General features: G+C 43.2%; 1 protein-coding gene across 3 annotated transcripts in view; it reads right to left on the bottom strand.

The window, feature by feature from the left end:
* Positions 1-4,659: 4,659 nt before the first annotated feature.
* Positions 4,660-18,098, bottom strand: part of sned1 (sushi, nidogen and EGF-like domains 1) — a 250,937-nt gene continuing 237,498 nt past the window's right edge. For 2 of the 3 annotated variants that reach the window (XM_060834966.1, XM_060834968.1), the window contains 5 exons: positions 17,693-17,809; positions 17,143-17,230; positions 16,593-16,669; positions 14,460-14,495; positions 11,809-12,440 (listed from right to left, as the gene is read on the bottom strand). In XM_060834966.1, coding sequence (XP_060690949.1) covers positions 14,470-14,495; positions 16,593-16,669; positions 17,143-17,230; positions 17,693-17,809 — 308 coding nt within the window. In that variant the 3' untranslated portion in view covers positions 11,809-12,440; positions 14,460-14,469. Of the gene's footprint in view, positions 5,269-11,808; positions 12,441-14,459; positions 14,496-16,592; positions 16,670-17,142; positions 17,231-17,692; positions 17,810-18,098 lie in introns of those variants that run through there. The other variant, XM_060834967.1, reaches the window with a different exon arrangement.

The raw sequence follows: 18,098 nt of genomic DNA, 5'->3' as shown, positions 1-18,098 counted from the left end.
TTTGTTGGATGTGGAAAATATTTGTTAAGCCATCATTTATTGCCCATCTCTAATTGCCCGGAGGCCAGCTAAGAATCAACCTGCCATGGGTCTGTAGCCATATGCTAGATCAGACATTAGTGAAACTGTTGGGTTTTTCCAGGAACTGTACATGGTTGCCATTTCAGTTAGTTTCAATGCCACAATTTTATTGAATTCAAGTTACACCATCTGCCATGTTAGGATTCTGAACACATGTTCCCAGGATATTAGGCTGGGGCTCTGAATTACTAGTCCGTTGACATTACCCATTCTGACACTGCCTTCTGCCAGCCATACTGAGAAATGGAGGGCTCGTGCACATCTCTTATTACTCTATGGACAAACTATTACAATCATTGGAGACAAGTCTTGTACAACTAAAAAATTCTGGCTTAACAGAACCATGGACAAAAGCATTTGGATATTTTCTTGCTCCAAGATGGTGATCTATAGATGTCAAGAAGGCAAAACATACATAATACAGTGCACGGCCAGTTGGTTGTTATATCAGTCTCTATTGATGATGTGCAGCAGAATAAAATGTCAGGCAATCCTCAATGAACATGACAAGCCCAGCATTCTTTTTTGCTTAGGCAAATATTCTCTCAGTTAAACGCCAACCACAAGTTGGCATCTTCTCTATTGTCTTCATGATATGTGTATAATTGGTTTCCCACACTATCTTTTAGTCTTTCTGACTTCCAGTGCATCTTTCCTTCTTGGAAATCGTGTCCAAAAACAAGATTGTCTTCATGACTGTTGATCTGTTGTGTCAAGTTCTAATATTGCCAACTCTTGAGTCATCTTACCTTTCAAAATTCTGATTTTAATTCTTGATAGACTGTGTTTTTTTTCTTGTAACAGGGCCATTTAACTTATAACCTCCTTCCTTGTGGTGCATACTCCTAAAACTCTGCATTTAAACTGTAAAACGTTACCACACACGAGCACTTGTACTTGTTTCATGGGATGAAGCAACTTTATTCTGTATCTAACCACATGCTGCACCTGCCCTGGGAATGTTTTGATGAGACAGTTTAGAGGGAGCATCACTCTTCCTAACATGTTACGTTGGAACATTTAATGAATTAGTGCAAAGGAAGCTTTACCAATTTCTGAGATGCTGACTCAGCAACAGCTAACATGAATGCAGGTTGAGCACTGTGTTACTCTGAGACAATTATATAATCTTTTGCCCACCCCTATCAGTGGCATTTCTAAAAAAAGTTTGTTTTGCCCCAGAAACCAAACCTAGCCTAAAGGAGAATGTAGATGGCTGGGGGAGGACATTTGGATGGGAGTAATGTATATTTGGCAAAGAATAATGGATTACTTTCCATTCGAAGACACGCAGTTAATTTTCTCAATGGCAATGCTCTCAACTCTGAGTCAGAAGGTTGTAGAGATACAAGACCAACTACAGTGATCAAGGACAACATCAAGGCCCTCTGTTCTGCTCTGCTAGTAGATGTTCTGCCGTTTGAATGTGATGGTAAGCTAAGAACCCTTTGTCCCAGAAAGCTTTCATACCCTATATCACTAACGTGAAGGGAAGCAGGGAACCTACTGCTGGTGCTTTGACCAGTAAGAATCTCTCAACTCACATCTCATAATTCGGTTTATATAATCACCATCCCAATGTGGTCATGGGCCCTTTGCACACCTTTAGAAGTTGCTATAGTTCTCCACGACAACAGTGACTATACTTCATTGTCTGTCAAGAAATTTCAGACAACTCAATGCTGTGAAAATTGCTTGACAATCATTCTGCTTCTTGCTTTTTTTAAAAACTCATCCTTTCCAGTAGGGGGCAACATGTGACCATACTGCTCCAACACATTAGGCCTTAATAGACCAGGCTTGTTCCTCTCAGTGGATGTAAAAGCATGTTGACGGTACAGAGAGTCGAAACTGCGCGGCAGGATTGTGAATTGAAATGCTCCTTATCAGCAGTGGGCAACACAATTCAACAAGGTGTCTTTTGTAATCATTCAGGTCCCCACCTCCTCGCTGAACCGCCAGCCCAGTGAAGATGTGCCTGGCTTAATACTGCATTTCTTGAAAATGATCCTTAAAAATCAAGATCTGACACAGGTTCCATCTCATGCGAGGGATACAAATAATAGAAAAAAGTACATTATGGCCCCAGTGTGAAAGAGTTTGAACACAAAGCTCTGGGGCTATTACATTAATCAAAATCATCACAGCTTTAAAAGCACTGCCTAATGTAGGCCATTGCAGATAATAAATAAATAATCTGATTGCATTGAAAGCAGCGTCACTTAAAAAGCACACTACAGCTGAAGCCACTGGGTCAGGGAGAATAAAGATTTATCAGCCTGGGCAATGCCAATTATAGGTTAAGCTATGATGCCCCCTGCAGTCAGATAGCAGGCTGGCTCTTATCATGTAGGGATTGGAAAGAGGTTGGCCAGTAGATCTCATGGAATATGGGCTCCCTGATTGGCCCAACTTAACTGCTCCAACCAGGGAGCTCTGGCTGACAGATATGACCAGGAGTCTCAGCGTCTCCTCACCTCAGGGGCTGGCACTGAGCTACACAGACAAATTGTTGGAAAAGCTCAGCGAGTCTGGCAGCATCTGTGGAGAGAAATCAGAGTTAACATTTTGGGTCGAGTGACTTTCTGAGGAAGGACTAGAAACGTTAACTCTGATTTCCCTCCACAGATGCTGCCAGACTTGCTGAGCTTTTCCATCAACTTCTATTTTTGTTTCTGATTTACAGCATCCACAGTTTTTTCACTTTTTACTGGCATTGAGTTCACTGGTCACAGTCCATGTACTGTGTTCATGTAAACAAAGATTGACTTGGTGATGGGATACTGGTCTCCATGCAGTTATAGCATCACTACTTGGGTAACTGTTTGTGCACTGCGTTGCAAATTCTGCATCATCGCGGTGTGCTTTCAGTAAAGTGATAAGTAATGGCTTAACCAGAATCAAGTTACTGCCTTTTTACAAATGTTCACAAAGATGTATGTTGTGCACGGCCAGTCAATCTACTGTTTCTCCAGGCTTATGCTCTCCAGTATTTGCAGTGCTCACTTTCTCCCAGTGAGGTTGGTGCTAATCCCATCAACAAACTGAGGAGAAGCAGAGTTAAACAGACAGTAAGGCTAACAGTGCAGCTGATTGGAAAATGGTGCCCCGCAATACGAAAGACAAATCTAGAGTTAAAATAAAGCAAACAAACCTAGACTGACTGAAGGAGGAGTCAATCTATTGGGACAAAACATCAGGGTCATGTGTACGAGCAATATTATGTCCGCAGTTGGTTGCCCGCCATCATACTTCCAACTCAAGGCCCTTAAAGGCTATCTCAAAGGTGATTGTGTCACGCTAACGTTAACAAACGCTCCTGGCATGAGGTCTTTTCCAGGAAAGGTGCAATTGAAACCTTTAAAGATGCAACTTGGAATGGAGATAGCCAGGTTTAGGTTTTTCCATAGTGGGTCTTGTGGATGAACTGGGCTGTACGATGGGGTGCTATCTGTCTCCCTTACTAAGATACACAACATACAGTCGTTTGTCTTCCTTTCTTCGGTAACTATTCAGACATTGACTAGTATTTGACCTTTCAGAGCCCAGTCAGGGTGTAAGCAGCTCAGTGTCCTCTTGGCTTGGTGGTGGCAGACTCCATTCTGAACTCTAGCTCCAATGCAGGGATTTGAGGGGGTGATTTAGACTGACACTTCAAGGCAGGACAGAGAGAGCTGAACATTGTCAGGAATCCTGTACTTTGATTGGACTTGAATGCATCTGCCTGTTTAGGTAAATTATAAAGACCCCATGGCAGACTTCCAAGAAGAGTATTTGAGCCATCTGGACTCTTTCTAACATTACTCCTTCACCAGTTGCATCAAAACAACTAAATTGGGTTATTTCTCTCACGCTGTTTGTAGAACCTTGGAACATTTACAGCCGATACTCAAAAATAACGGTGAAATATGTTGGCAGAACTGGAGAAATGAAGGATAGTTATGCTTCTTTTTTGAGTGACTGTCAGCTGTTTTTGAAGCTTTTGGTAAACCTATGACTCTAGGTTGCCATTTATACGTCCATAGGTAGCTGCTTGTGCAATAGTTGGAATCTCCCAGCCTCATTCCCTCTGTGCGCCACTGGCTTGGTGTCTCTCAGTCCTTCCCACTGCATTGATAGAAGCTGGCTCTGTTTATGGGTGTATGGGCTCTGCAGTGACAGAGTTTGAACAAGTTCAATCCAATTTTCGATTGAAAGTGTTCCTCAATGCAAATTACCCTGGATTGTCACTAGCACCATTCAGCAAGGTTGCAAGTGGCAATTTCAGAGATTGGGGACAAGATATATAGGGAGAGTGTTACTCCATCTAGTACATGTTGTACCTTAATTGACAGCACAACAGGACAATTGAGAGCAGTTTTTAGTCTGCAACTTGCACTGTACTTACATGCTCAATGGAACTGCTTGCTCTCTGTGAACTCGTGGAAGTACTCAATGGAGGTGTGTGAGACATGCTTTATCTTTAGATCTAATGCATGCCTTTTGCTAATGACATGCCTGGTGTTCCATTCTGCAGCGTTACAATGAACACAAATTTCACAAGGTATTGTTCTCAATGAAAACAAATGCCATGTTGGATATTCACACAAAGGTTTTATTTTCAATAAAACTAGTCGATACACTGAACTACAATGCAACACTCACAACATTTTAATATAGAACACAGAAAAGATCTTCACAGATTGATGAAAATGTGCAGCAACAGGGAATAATTGCCCACAAACCGACAACAAGCCGAGAAGCCAGTGTCAGAATGGATCTCTGAAGGGAGAGGCAGACTTTAACAAGAGTGTGAAACAAGATGGTCTAAAATTGTAAACACAAACTAGTAGCAAATGATGAGTAAGAGTAGCAGAAGGCCCAGTGCAGTGAGTCTCCAACCAATCGCCCAAAATCACTCAAGCTGCAGTGTATTTGGTCTCCTGGGAGGATGTCAGTGCATTGGGGTGTGTACAAATTATTGCAGAGGGGCAATAAGGATTGGGCTTGGGACAGGGCAAGTAATGGGGAACCCAAGGGTGATACAGTAGAGGCTGCGAAGCTTACCATCCAGCACCAACTTGCTACTCGCTTTCTAGTTTCGCTCAAACCTATGAGGCAGCAACTTATCTATTCACGAGACTTATCATGTACCTGAACGTGCACATGCTTCAGGAAGGAGGGGGTCGTGGGAAGTGGCTGCTTCATCTACAAAAGATATACAAAGATTTTTAGATATGAGCATTAGATCACTCTGCTCTGCATAGAGTTACAGAAAAGCATAAATCAAATGATGCAATTCATCAGCAGACAGCAGGTTCAAATCTCAAGTACAATCTCCCAGAATTCCTAGAACATTGCTGCGTTTCATGTCAAGAAGGCATGCAGAGTGATCCAATGCTCTCAGCATCCTGACACCATTTGAACTCAAGGTGTCCCTGCAGTACAGGAAACCAATCTCTCACTTGTTTCAAAGAACCTCTTAGATCCTGGTTGATTTGAGGAACTCCAAACCTGCCAATGGCGACTATGAAAAACAGGTCTTGGACCTAGAATTAAAGAGAGGGGAAGTGAGAACATCAGCCTAATTTCCATCTGTGATTCCTTTTGGAAAGTGCTCGTGTGTAAATGATTGGCGAGGACAGCATCAGGATCTGGAAAAGGTCCTGATAGTTGAACAATTCGACAGCATGATCCAGATGAATGTGAAAGGAATGGCCACATCGTCAAGGTGGCCACAAAGCTGCCAGCCCCACTGGAACTGCATCCCAGGAAGATTTCAGCAAAGGAACGGGAAAGCAAATGACAACGCAACAAAGCGCTTTTGTCAAGCATTGCAGATTATCAACAAACAGGAACTCAATTGATCTGTGATCAACTGAGAACAAGATCAAACCACAGTCACCTGAAACTCACCATCAATACTGCCAGCATTAAATTTCTAAAGTGCTTGCAAACGACGTGTATAATTTTAGATGATTTTGGTGAGCACTGTGTGCTTGGGAGGAACAAGTAACTTCAAACCAATCTTTTCCAAAACTATATATCTCTGGGATTTTTCCCTGCTTCATGTACCTAATTGATTCACCAAATGGAATGACACTACATTGTGGTGACTACAGAGTCCGAAGAAATGAACCAAATGGATTTATGTCAAAAGCCTCATCCAGCCATTCCTATGTTTAATTTACAAATCAAGACAAGCCATAATACTTTGCCATTTTTACAGGAGCTTCCATGGATTACCAAGCAAGTCTTCCTGAGTTTGAGACCAAATGTAAGCACATTATCAGAGCGCCATTTCCACAAAAGAGTTCTTCTTGAAGGGGGAGTGGGGTGGGAATGGAGATGACTGAATGAACCACATTCATGCACTGACAGGACTATTACTTTGCCCATACTCCCACTCCCAGCAATGATTGCAGTATTGTCCATCCTCAATCAGTGCGAGGTGGGTAAATGAAAGTAAGGCAGAAAACAAAAGACATGTCCTGTACTGTGTGGCCAACAAAAAGATTGCAGAGGGTATTTGGCACCAGTCAGCCAGTGTTTATGCTCCACTTGAGCTTTATCCCATCTTCTCCCACCTAAATCTACCACTCTCCGTTTCCTTCTCTGTCTCATAGTCAATTCACTGCGTAATTCACTTCAACCATTTCCAACAACATGAGTTTCACATTTTCACCATTTTTTTTGGATGAAGGAGTTGCTTCCATATTCCCTATTGGAATACTTGGTCATTATCTCATATTGATGACCTCTCATTAGGACCTCCCCCACAAGAGCGAACTACGTTTATTTTGAAATTCCAACCCACTTTAGACTTATAGCCACAAATGCCCGCTTAGCCAGCAATGCCCACATCTCACAAATGAACAAAGAAAGTTGCCATTAATCAGAAATCAAGCTGCATGAATTCTCTCACACTTGTTAGTCCTCTCTCCCTCAAAAATGCCACGGGGGCTTTGTGATTTGAAGAATTCAAGCACAAGTGAAAGGATCCAATAATGAAAGGAGTTGGGATAAATATCAGCTTTGACTTGCGGAACAGGTTGTGGTGGGGCTGAATGGCCTACACCTCTTTCCATGCCCCTGCAGTTCACTGTGTGGGAACTGCATTTGGTGACAACAGTGCTTTTAAAATGACAGGACACTTTGGGTAAATTACACCGAGAATCGACAAGATCCACCTTCTGCCAGAATTAAGTAAGACTGGCACAGGTGAGGAGTGTGGGACGCTAAGTCATGGGGAGATGTTTGGTAGGAATTTCTTCAAAAGGCAGAAAATACTTGTTCTTGCCTTCCTCGAGTACTCTGCCGGTCAGGTCTGGATTGTTTTATCCGTATGTTCCACAGAGAGTATTATAATCCCTCCCTCATTCAATCTTGCAGCCAGAATGAGGGCTTTTGGGGAGAACATGTAGCGACCTCTATGCACACAGCCATGTTCATTATTATGGAGGAATGCTGAAGGATGGAGCATTTCAGAAGATTTGCAAAGAAAGAACTCCATCATACGTTGTTGCTGCCCCATGCAAGGGCAACACAGGCTGTGGGGATCTTGGGGAGGAAAAGAGGAATTTCACTGAAGGCACCACAGTTGCAATCAAAAGGACTGTCACTTGCACAGATAATGGGTCAGGGCTGTATTGGGATTCTTCCTCTCCTGTCACTCGCAGTAGTTGCTGGTTGTGCCAACTTAAAAAAGTTCTGTCTGCATTTGGTCACTGCTGGACAGGCTTCGGAAGAACTATGTGGAGGGAAACATCATAGCAGCCTTGGCTGAAGACTTGAGCTGAAAATGTGTTGCTGGAAAAGCGCAGCAGGTCAGACGGCATCCAAAGAGCAGGAGGATCGACATTTCGGGCATGAGCCCGACATTTCAGGAAGAAGGGCTCATGCCCAAAACGTCGATTCTCCTGCTCCTTGGATGCTGCCTGACCTGCTGCACTTTTCCAGCAACACGTTTTCAGCTCTGATCTCCAGCATCTGCAGTCCTCACTTTCTCCTTGGCTGAAGACTTCACTAGTGACCGCTGCAAGGAGCACCAGATCAAATGCCATCATCAAAATCCTTTTCATTAAAGAGATGGGATGGTGCCCATTTCTTTTCTCCCACCTCCAAACAAAGGACACCCCTTCAACCCCAGAATAGTGCAACAGTGAATGTAACATTTCGCTGTCCTGAAATGACTGAACTGATAATCATCACCAGATTGAACAAGTCAGTATCCAGTCAGTGTATAAAAACAGAAAGTGCTGGAGAAACTCAGCAGCTCTGGTAGTGTGTGCAGAGAGAAAAAACTGTTAATGTTGAGTCCATCAAGATTGTTCTTTGACATAGTGAACTCAAAATGCTGACTCTTTCTCTCTCCACAGATATTGCTGAGTTTCTCCAGCGTTCTGTTTTTATTTCAGATTTCCAGCATTTGGCATTTATCCCAGTCAGTGTAATGTTTCTTCCGGACTCTAAACAGCAAGAGGAGGAAAGCACAACACAAGTACTACTCTAGTTTATTGTAACAATGTCAAAAGTAAACACAAACTAACCTATTCTTTTCCCATGTTATGGTTTTATCTCCCCCAACTATTCTGAGTTGTAATCTGTATCATGGGAGGATTATTGGTTATTCCTCTCATGGCACTGGCTTCCCACACAATATATCTTTTCCAGCTGCACCTTTGGAACTTTTGTTGGATAGTGTGGTGCACCCTCCTTCTGGGTGGTGGGGGGGGGGAGAGAACTGGAATGTCAACACTGGCAGCTGTCCTGACAGATGGCAATAGTAGGCAGAGGGAATTGTGATATACCAGTTGCTGGATCTCTGTCCAACCTAATGTGTGACAATTGTGGCAGGGTCACCATGGATTATACACTGATGCCTGTAGAATGATGTTGAGTTACTTCTTTGTCATCATCACAGTCATCTTCTAGGGATGTGTGTGTGTGTGTACCACAAATTACACTAAAGAGCAAGATTCTCACAGATAATAACTATTGACTCAGGAAATATGCCTGCTGAGAATGTACTCTGAAGTGTTGGTTGTCTAGCTTTTACACTTTTAAGAGGGCAAGGAGCATGTCTGTGCCCAGGGAAGGTGAGAATGAAAGGTGTGTTACCTCGTCTACTCTGACCATGTCTTTGGAATTGCACACATGATGGTGTATTGGAGAGCTGGGCATGAGAAAGTTGGCATTCAATGCCTCTGCCACCTCACTCTTCAGTTGCAAGAGGGATTGGTGAGTTTTCCTGTCATGGGTACCTCGCACTGTTGGCCCTCTGCCCTACTTCAATGAAGAGGTTTGACAGACGGGACTCTAAGGAATTGTGGCATCTTCCTCCTGTCTCTGTTCCATCCCTTGTTGATTGCTTCTGCCAGGTTGTCCTGCGGTAAGAAACTGGTAAAGTCAGCTGACGTGGTCTATTGCCCTCATGGCACTGGACTCCAGTCAGCAAGCCTTTTTCCAGTCATCCAAGTGAGCCAAGCATCATTCCTACTGCAAACCCATTTTCCTCAGCAAGTCACTCCCAGTTGACACTGATGAAATGGGAATGACAGGGTTGTTGTAGAGAGTGCAGGCAGGCACTCAGTGGGCCAAATGGACTCCTGTGCTGTAATGACTCTCAGTCGCCATCACAGCTTCGGTGGATATGCAAGTAAGATGAGTCATGAAATTTAAACACAAATACCTCTGCAGGTCAGAGGAGGCCCCAGTTCAGTATCCATTGCTGTAAGATCAGTGCAGTTCAGTTGCGTGGGGTTACTGTCAGCAAGTGGTCATGAAAAATCTCAGGGTATATTGGCACAGCTCAGTCATATCACTCTGGGACTGCAGGGAGACTGTGAATAACATGAGAGCGTGAAATGCAGATATGCTCCAAGTCACAAGAGAACAGCATACTGCACCGAATGACAAGAGCCCAAATGATCCCATTCAGAGAAAGTAGTCTCTGCCCAGCACAACACAAATTATATTCCGCCATTAACAAAGGCTAGTTCTGGCTCACCTTGCACTCACATGTTGGACACACACAGAGTCATAGTGATGTACAGCTCGGAAACAGACCCTTCAGCCCAACTCGTCCATACTGACCAGATATCCTAAACTAATGTAGTTCCATTTGCCCGCACTTGGCCCATATCCCTCTGAACATCATGGAAAGGGCTACTGAGGGCTAGGGGTGTTGAAGGAGGAAACTTCCTTCATAATAATGAAGTGCACAACACCTCATTGAGCGATTCCTGACCCTGTATTGAATCAATATGACACCTCCAACTTAAGCGTGGTATATAGGAGTGCCTTCGTGATAATGGTAATGTTTTTCACTCATTCGTGAGATGCGGCAATCCCCAACTGCCCTGGAGAAGGGTGATGGTGAGTTGCCTTCTTGAACCGCTGCCAGCTACTTGGCGTAGGTTGCACCGTCATATGCTAGGGAGTTCCAAGATTTTGACTCCGTGACAGTAAAGGAACGATGGTACATGTCCAAGTCAGAATGGTGCATGGCTTGATGGAGAACTTGCAGGTGGTGGTGCTCCCATGTGTCTGCTGCCCTTGCCTTTCTAGAGGTCATGATTTTGGAAGATTTGAGGCACATGTGTCAAAAGGTGACCATACTAGCTCTGCTTATCAATATCAAAATACAGTAAAACACAGTCTCTTGAGTTCAATAGGAATGAAAATCAGGCAGTTTCCACATCAGGAAGCCAAACCGCATGTTAGTCTTACGTCGGGAACCAAGTAGAACATCTAACCACAAGTTTCAATCCCCATGTGGTATTATTCGGAATCATATATGCTGTGACTGCTCAGGAACTATCTAGTGTCACAGCTTCCCGGTTGAATTCTGAACAACTTAGAAGCATAAATTCCACTGTAAGTAAATTCTGAACATTCCCTTACATAATCCCATATGCATGGGCCAGGGAACACAGGAACATACAAACCCTCAACTAGGCACACAGTTTCCAACAGTCAGCACAATGCATGTAGTCAGTCACTCATATCTGCAATCTAATGAGAAGCGACAAAAAAACATACAGTAACAGAAAGCCTGGTTTGGGTCCCGTTGTAATAAAGTGTTGCTACACAGACTGTTGCTACACAGCAGTCTGGTCAAAGAGGTGACGAACGTCAATGAGACTATTTCCACTTTCCTTAAAAAGGAGATTTAATCAAGGTTTTTACAATTATGTATGGTTTTGACAGTCAATAGGGAAAGATCACTGGGGAGTCAGCAACACAATGTTGTCCGTTTAAAACTATCTTGAGCTGAGTGGGAAAAGAGACTAGGATAATCTTTTTTATGCACAAAACTTACAACTACGGGAAATAATGCCACTCGAAAAACTGAAGCAATGTTTAAAGAAGATAACATTAAAAGCAGGGTTATCTGGAGAGGTGGTCAGTGGAATTATTTTTAGGGTGTACCAGCACAGACAGAATGGTCACTTTTTGTGCTGTGAAAGTCTATGGTTCAACAAAATCCCTTTTTCTAATGTAGACTAGCAAGTGTATTTGTTTTGGTACCCCAATGTCAATTTTGGACCATGGTTCAAATTCAGTTCACATTGATGGGATAAAAGAATCCTCTCTCTAATGAAACATGATTTGTGTCATCCAACTGAGGGGGAAGGAGCTAAAGGTTTTCTTAGCCCCTAGCCAAGTTCCTTGAATTTTACAAGATGACAGTCTGGGAAATCTCAACCCAAGTCCCAGCAAATAAGTGATAAGTGCATGCTGCAGAACTGTTGTAATATTTTAATTCTAACTAGCATAAGCTTAACATGAATGGAAATACCGAACTGGTACAGCAAGAGAGGTAGGGGCTTTAAGCACGCTGTCAGGCAGTCTGAGGGGCTCTGTATTATACACAATATATTGGAGCCACACTTGTCTGATCGAAGTCTGCACAACTCTACCACTACGAGAACGCAATCCAAATTCCCAGCAGTCACGTCTCTCAGCTTGAAGAACGTACACACGTCAGACGCACAGAAGTGAATACACAGACAGATTCGCACTCAAATGCACCCATGTACCACGGGCATTCACTCACTCGATTGGTCACTCACTCTCTTCTCTCTGCTTGAACACAAAGACAAGTGTGTGCATCTGCTCTCCCCTCACTTCCTTCCACACACGCAATCTTCTTCAGTTACTTATGTGTTGATCAAATTTCAGCTGTCCTGATTTTTTGTTTTCCGACTCTGACATCCCCAAATTGAACAAAGTGACATTAGGACGTTATGGCTGACTCTAGAATGGGTGGCCGTGTCTTTACAATGCGTTAACTTGTGGTGGATTTGATTAACTAGCACCCATTCTTCCGTTGTCTTCTGATTTTTGATCTCCTTACTTGCATCAGCTAGAAGGCCCTAAAACATAAAAAAAAACCTCAAAGTGAAGATGCCAGAACCTTAAGGATCTTGCTATTATCTTTAAATTGTTAGTTGAAGGCAGTGGGTGGAGAAATGGTATCATACAATGTCTAGAGAGGACTGAGGCCTGCAAAACCAGTGTGAAAGGAGTAGAAAGAGAGCAGTATAACAAAGTAATGGTTGCACAGCATAGCGTAGGAGTTTTAAAAGTTTAAATAGATTGTAGGTGAAAGGTTAGATTGTGGAAGTCAGACGTCAGAAGCCAGGGGCAGGAGAATTGATTCAAACCAGTAATGGCTTTGATAGGAAGTACAATGTGTAGACTACTAGTTCAAGAGAGAAAATGTCCTAAGAAGCTTTGGCTCAAACAGTATTAATGAAATACTAATAGACATTCTACATACAGCACTACACCACATGCATCTTCGATGTTTGGCATCACTTCACACAAAGTTCACACGTACAAAAGGGAATCATTCTGCTTCCCATCGCCAAAAAAACAATGATGGTGCAAACTTTCTGGTCAGTGTTGGAACCCCTCTTCTGAAGGTTAAAAATCACACAACACCAGATTATAGTCCAAAAGGTTTATTTGGAAGCACTAGCTTTCGGAGTGCTGCTCCTTTGACAGGTAGCTGATGAAGGAGCAGCGTCCAACAGCCAGTGCTTCCAAGTAAACCTGTTGGACTATAACCTAGTGTTGTGTGATTTTTAACTTTGTCCACCCCAGTCCAACACCAGCTCCTCCACATCATGACTTTCAACTTCTGAAGGTGACCAGATTAGAATTCTATCCAATACCGGCCTTCGATTTTACTGGCCAATTGTCCAAAGGAGGAGCCTTTTCGAACTTGCTGAGTGCAAGGAATTCTGGTAGAGAGCAGTGGAGAAAATCTGCACAGAAACGCATACCTATTTTATTTTTTAAGGTTTCTGAATTCTGGTAAGTAACAGGCTAAAAGTCACCAGACTGCTCAACTTGGTCAGTGTGAGTATATGGCTGAATAGATAAATGAGTAGGATGGGTGAGGGGTTAGGTAGAATGGGGAGGGGTGTTGGAGCAGCTTATTTGGTTGGCAAAGTCAGGTCACATCAGATTGGCAGAGGGCAGTCAAAGTTGAGCTCTCAGAAAGTCAGGGGATGCGTCGAAGTTTGGAAAAAGTCAGAGATTTAGTGGGGAGCTGGTGAGTTCTGAAGTGATGGAGATGATTGGTTGGAGAAAGGGCCACTCTGGGGCTTGGGATTTGGAAGGAGAGGGAGGTTTGGAGGAAGTCGCGAGGTGGGCTACTGTTTGTAGAGTTACTGAGGAGTATGACTAGGATTTCTTTGGTGTCCATCCACGTAATTAGATCAGAGCTGTTCAAAATCTCTGACATTAATTTGGAGTTGAAGACTTCTTGGGTGAATCCCAGGAAGCAGGGGAATTTCCCATTGGAAGATCAAACTTCCAATGTGGGCGACACGGTGGCACAGTGGTTAGCACTGCTGCCTCACAGCGCCTGGAGACCCGGGTTCAATTCCCAACTCAGGCGACTGACTGTGTGGAGTTTGCACGTTCTCCCCGTGTCTGCGTGGGTTTCCTCCGGGTGATCCGGTTTCCTCCCACAGTCCAAAGATGCGCGGGTCAGGTGAATTGGCCATTCTAAATTGCCCATAGTGGTAAGGGGTAAGGGATAATGTAGGGGTATGGGTGGGTTGCGCTTCGGCGGGTCGGTGTGGACTTGATGGGCCGAAGGGCCTGTTTCCACACTGTAAGTAATCTAATCTAAAAACGTCCTGGGCAATTCCCACGGAGCCAATGTTGGGACTTTCACGTGGTCCTGAGACCAGATCATTTGGAGCCATTTTTTAACAATACACGTATGGCAATCACACATACATATGGCAATCACACATGCATGTGTGAACTAACAAATGTATGTTAAATGATGTGACACAGGTAGGTACACATATTGTGATGGGGAAATATAAATATGTTAAAAAAAACACACTGATTTATTCATGAAACAAACTTACCAGTAATTAGTTAATGTCTGAACAACCTTCTGTTTCCTGGAGGAGAGAGAAGAGGCATAATAACAATTGGATTGATAAAAAAAACCTCACTGCTAAGTAGCTTTCAAACCTTATCTGTGCTGAACGTCTAGAATCTTAACATCTCTCGAACCTGGCTGTGATCATATTGTACACGTATTTCACTGTAGCATTGGAACTGCAGGTAAGGTGGCATTTGCTCTTGACAATACTGCCTGGCATTATGGCTTTGCTGAAGTGTCTATATGTTGTTACAGGGTTGGCAGTCTGGATTCTGTAGGTGTCCAGTTATTAGGGAGAAGGTCTTGATCTTGCTGTCTCAGGAAAATAACTTTGAAAAATAACTTTCTCATGCAATGTGGGAACTGCTGCGGCCTAAGCTTGACTGCCCCTCAGAATGCAGTGATGAGCTGCCGTTAGAGAGGGAGGTTCACAATTTGGATGCCTTGCTCATGAAGGAACAGCCATATAGTTCCAGGTCAGGATAGTGTGTGACTTGGAGGAGAACTTGTAGGTGGTGGTGTTTCCATAGACTGCTGCCCTCACCTTTTTAGGTGGTTGCAGGTTTGGAAGAGGCTGTCTTGGCAGATTTGCCAAGTTACTGCATTGCATCTTGGATATGATACACATCGCTGCCACTGGGCAGCTGTGGTGAAGGGAGTGAATGCTTAAAGCGGCGGATGGAGCAGCAATCATATGGAATACTTTGTCTTGGATTAAGTCAAGCTGCTTGAGTATTGTTAGACTTGCGCTCATCCAGCAAGTGGGGGGTAATCCATCATACTTATGCACGTAGATGGCACATAAGGAGGCGAGTTACTTGTTGTGGAATTCATAGCTTCTGGCTTTCTCTTGTTGCCATGGTATTAAATAGCTAGTCCAGACCAATTTCTAAGTTGAAAAGTGTGGCGCTGGAAAACTACAGCAGGTCAGGCAGCATCCAGATAAAAGGCTTATGCCCAAAATATTGACTCTCCTGCTCCTTGGATGCTGCCTGACCTGCTGTGCTTTTCCAGCACCACACTTATCGACTCTGATTTCTCCAGCATCTGCAGTCCTCAATTTCTCCCAGCCCAGTTTCTAGTCAACATTAACTTCCAGGCTATTAACAGTGATGGAAATACCATTCAGTAACAGTAATACCATTAGGCCATTGGTTATATTCTCTCTTGTTGGAGATGGTTAAAAATCACACAACACCAGGTTATAGTTCCACAGGTTTATTTGGAAGGACAAGTTTTCGTAACATTACTATAAGTGCTGTGTCCTGTGATCCTGCCCTAACAGCTACCTGACAAAGGATCAGCACTCCAAAAGTTGTACTTCCAAATAAATCTAGTGAACTATAATCTGGTGTCGTATGATTTTGAACTTTATCCACCCCAGTCCAACACCAGCACCTCCAAATCATCGTTGGAGATGGTCATTGCCTGGCACTAACATGGCATGAATATCATTCGCAACTTATCGACACAAGCATGAATCATGTCCAGGTCTCGCTGTATTTGAACACGGACTGTTTCAGTATCTGAAGCATCATGAATGGTGCTGAAAATTGTGCAATCATCTGTAAGTATTCCACCTTTACCTAATGATGGAATGAAGGTCATTGATGAAGCAATTGAAGCCTGGACCCAAATCTGAGGAACTCCTGCAGTGATGTCCTGGAGCTGAGATAACTGATCTCCAACAACCACAACCATCTTCCCTCTGCCAGATAGGACTTAAGTTTTGCCTCTCATTCCCATTGACTTCATTTTTGCTCAGAGGCTCCTGATGTCACATGTGGTCAAATGCAGCCTTGATGTAAAGGGCAGTCACTCCCACCTCACCTTAGAATTCAACTCATGTTCCAATCAAGGCTCTAAAGAGGTCAGGAGCTGAGTGGTCCTGACGAACGCAAACTGCAAGTTTGTGGGCAGTACCTAATCACTTCTAATTTCCCTCAAGCATCTTGTACATGAAAAAGTTTATTAATAAAACTTAAAATTCCATCAGCCAGGCTTCTCACAAAATCTGTTGGCTCACCATCCGACTGAGTTGACTACCTGAGATATTAACTCTTTCTGTTGCACAAACATCACTGAGTGAATTATTCAGGAGGTAAATACTTACTGGGTTTTCTGTGTACAACAGGCTCACAAACCTCTTTGTAGCAGGTATCCTGATGAACTTTGTAAATTCTTTTATACCTTAAAAGCAAACGTGAAACATGAGATTTATACTCCCGCTGAGAGGTCATAGAGTGAAAGCCCAAACTTTTAACCTTCTCTAAACTCCACGACCCTCTGAAATGTCCTGCTTTTTTCCCATTTTTACGTCCTCTGATTTGTTTTGATTAGCAAACTTCAAGGTTATCCAGCATTGTCAATGCCCAAACATGAACATCAAGGTTATCCAGCATTGTCAATGCCCAAACATGAACATCAAGGTTATCCAGCATTGTCAATGCCCAAACATGAACATCAAGAGGCCCACGTTGAAATCACGAAGCCACACCTTTCCCTCTCTCCATACGTCCCAGGGAATGCATGTACCTAATGCAGTAAGCATTCCATTCTCTGAAACTAATGACCTGATAATCCTCACGTCCCTTATGGCTTTGATAGTTTCACAAACTGACTCCCTGAATGATTCACGTCCAAAGCAAGAATGGGAAACTTACTTAAGCTGGAAAACACTGGCCTCCCACACTGGAACAGATTTAGTTTCAGAGTACAGGCGTGTGCAGGGATGAGGCAGCTTCTTACAAACTAAAGGCAAGATAAAAGCACCATTTAGAACGTGATCCATCATCAAACATCTTTCTATTTTGTTTCCATTAATGACAAACTAAAAGGCTCTGTGGGATACCCCACTGTCATTATGTTATAACACACTGTCCATTCCAAACCTCCCACACTGCACATTACGTAGTGCTGTGACATCCCTCACTATAGCTGATAACATTCACAATATCAGATCCTTCCTTGATTTTGTGATATTGTCTGGATCATACTTGCTGTTCTTCTAATTGTTACAGTTTCTAGATTATCGATCATTGGTAATGAATTTCATACAGTGTTCTAATTATTATTTCTCTTTGTTATGAATTCTGTTGCTTAATGGCAGATTCATGTAAATTACAGCACCCTGTTCCATCCTACTCTCACTGGTAAAGTTCTTAGCTATGATGCACGGTCTTCATAGATTTTGGCTTAGTAGTCTTTTCTTACATAATTCACAGTGTTTTCCCTTGAATCCTGTTTCACAATCACACATGTATGAGTCCATCCCCTTCACGCAAGTACCTCCATTTTTACAGGGGTTTGAGGAACATTCCCATTGATCGTCTGTAATTAAAGAAATAGCATTTGGAGATAGCAGCACAAACAAAGAGCGATCAAACATTTCGGCAAATAGACATCATACTGCACACTACAGCTAGGACATCAGGTTGGTATATTGACAATCATAAGCCCGTCCCACACTCGGGTACTACCTCCTCCCTCACTCTCACACGGCCTGTCCTGTTGTATGTAGCTTTGAAAGAGTTAGTACTTTCTCGAGAACAATGGGCACTACCTATTTGTTTTATGCCAAAGGTACGTGGTCATTATAAATAAGGAGCTGGTAGGAGAC

The sequence above is a fragment of the Hemiscyllium ocellatum genome, chromosome 13, assembly GCF_020745735.1.
Source record: "Hemiscyllium ocellatum isolate sHemOce1 chromosome 13, sHemOce1.pat.X.cur, whole genome shotgun sequence".
NCBI classification, from domain to species: domain Eukaryota; kingdom Metazoa; phylum Chordata; class Chondrichthyes; order Orectolobiformes; family Hemiscylliidae; genus Hemiscyllium; species Hemiscyllium ocellatum.
This window is presented reverse-complemented; position numbering and strand designations above follow the sequence as displayed.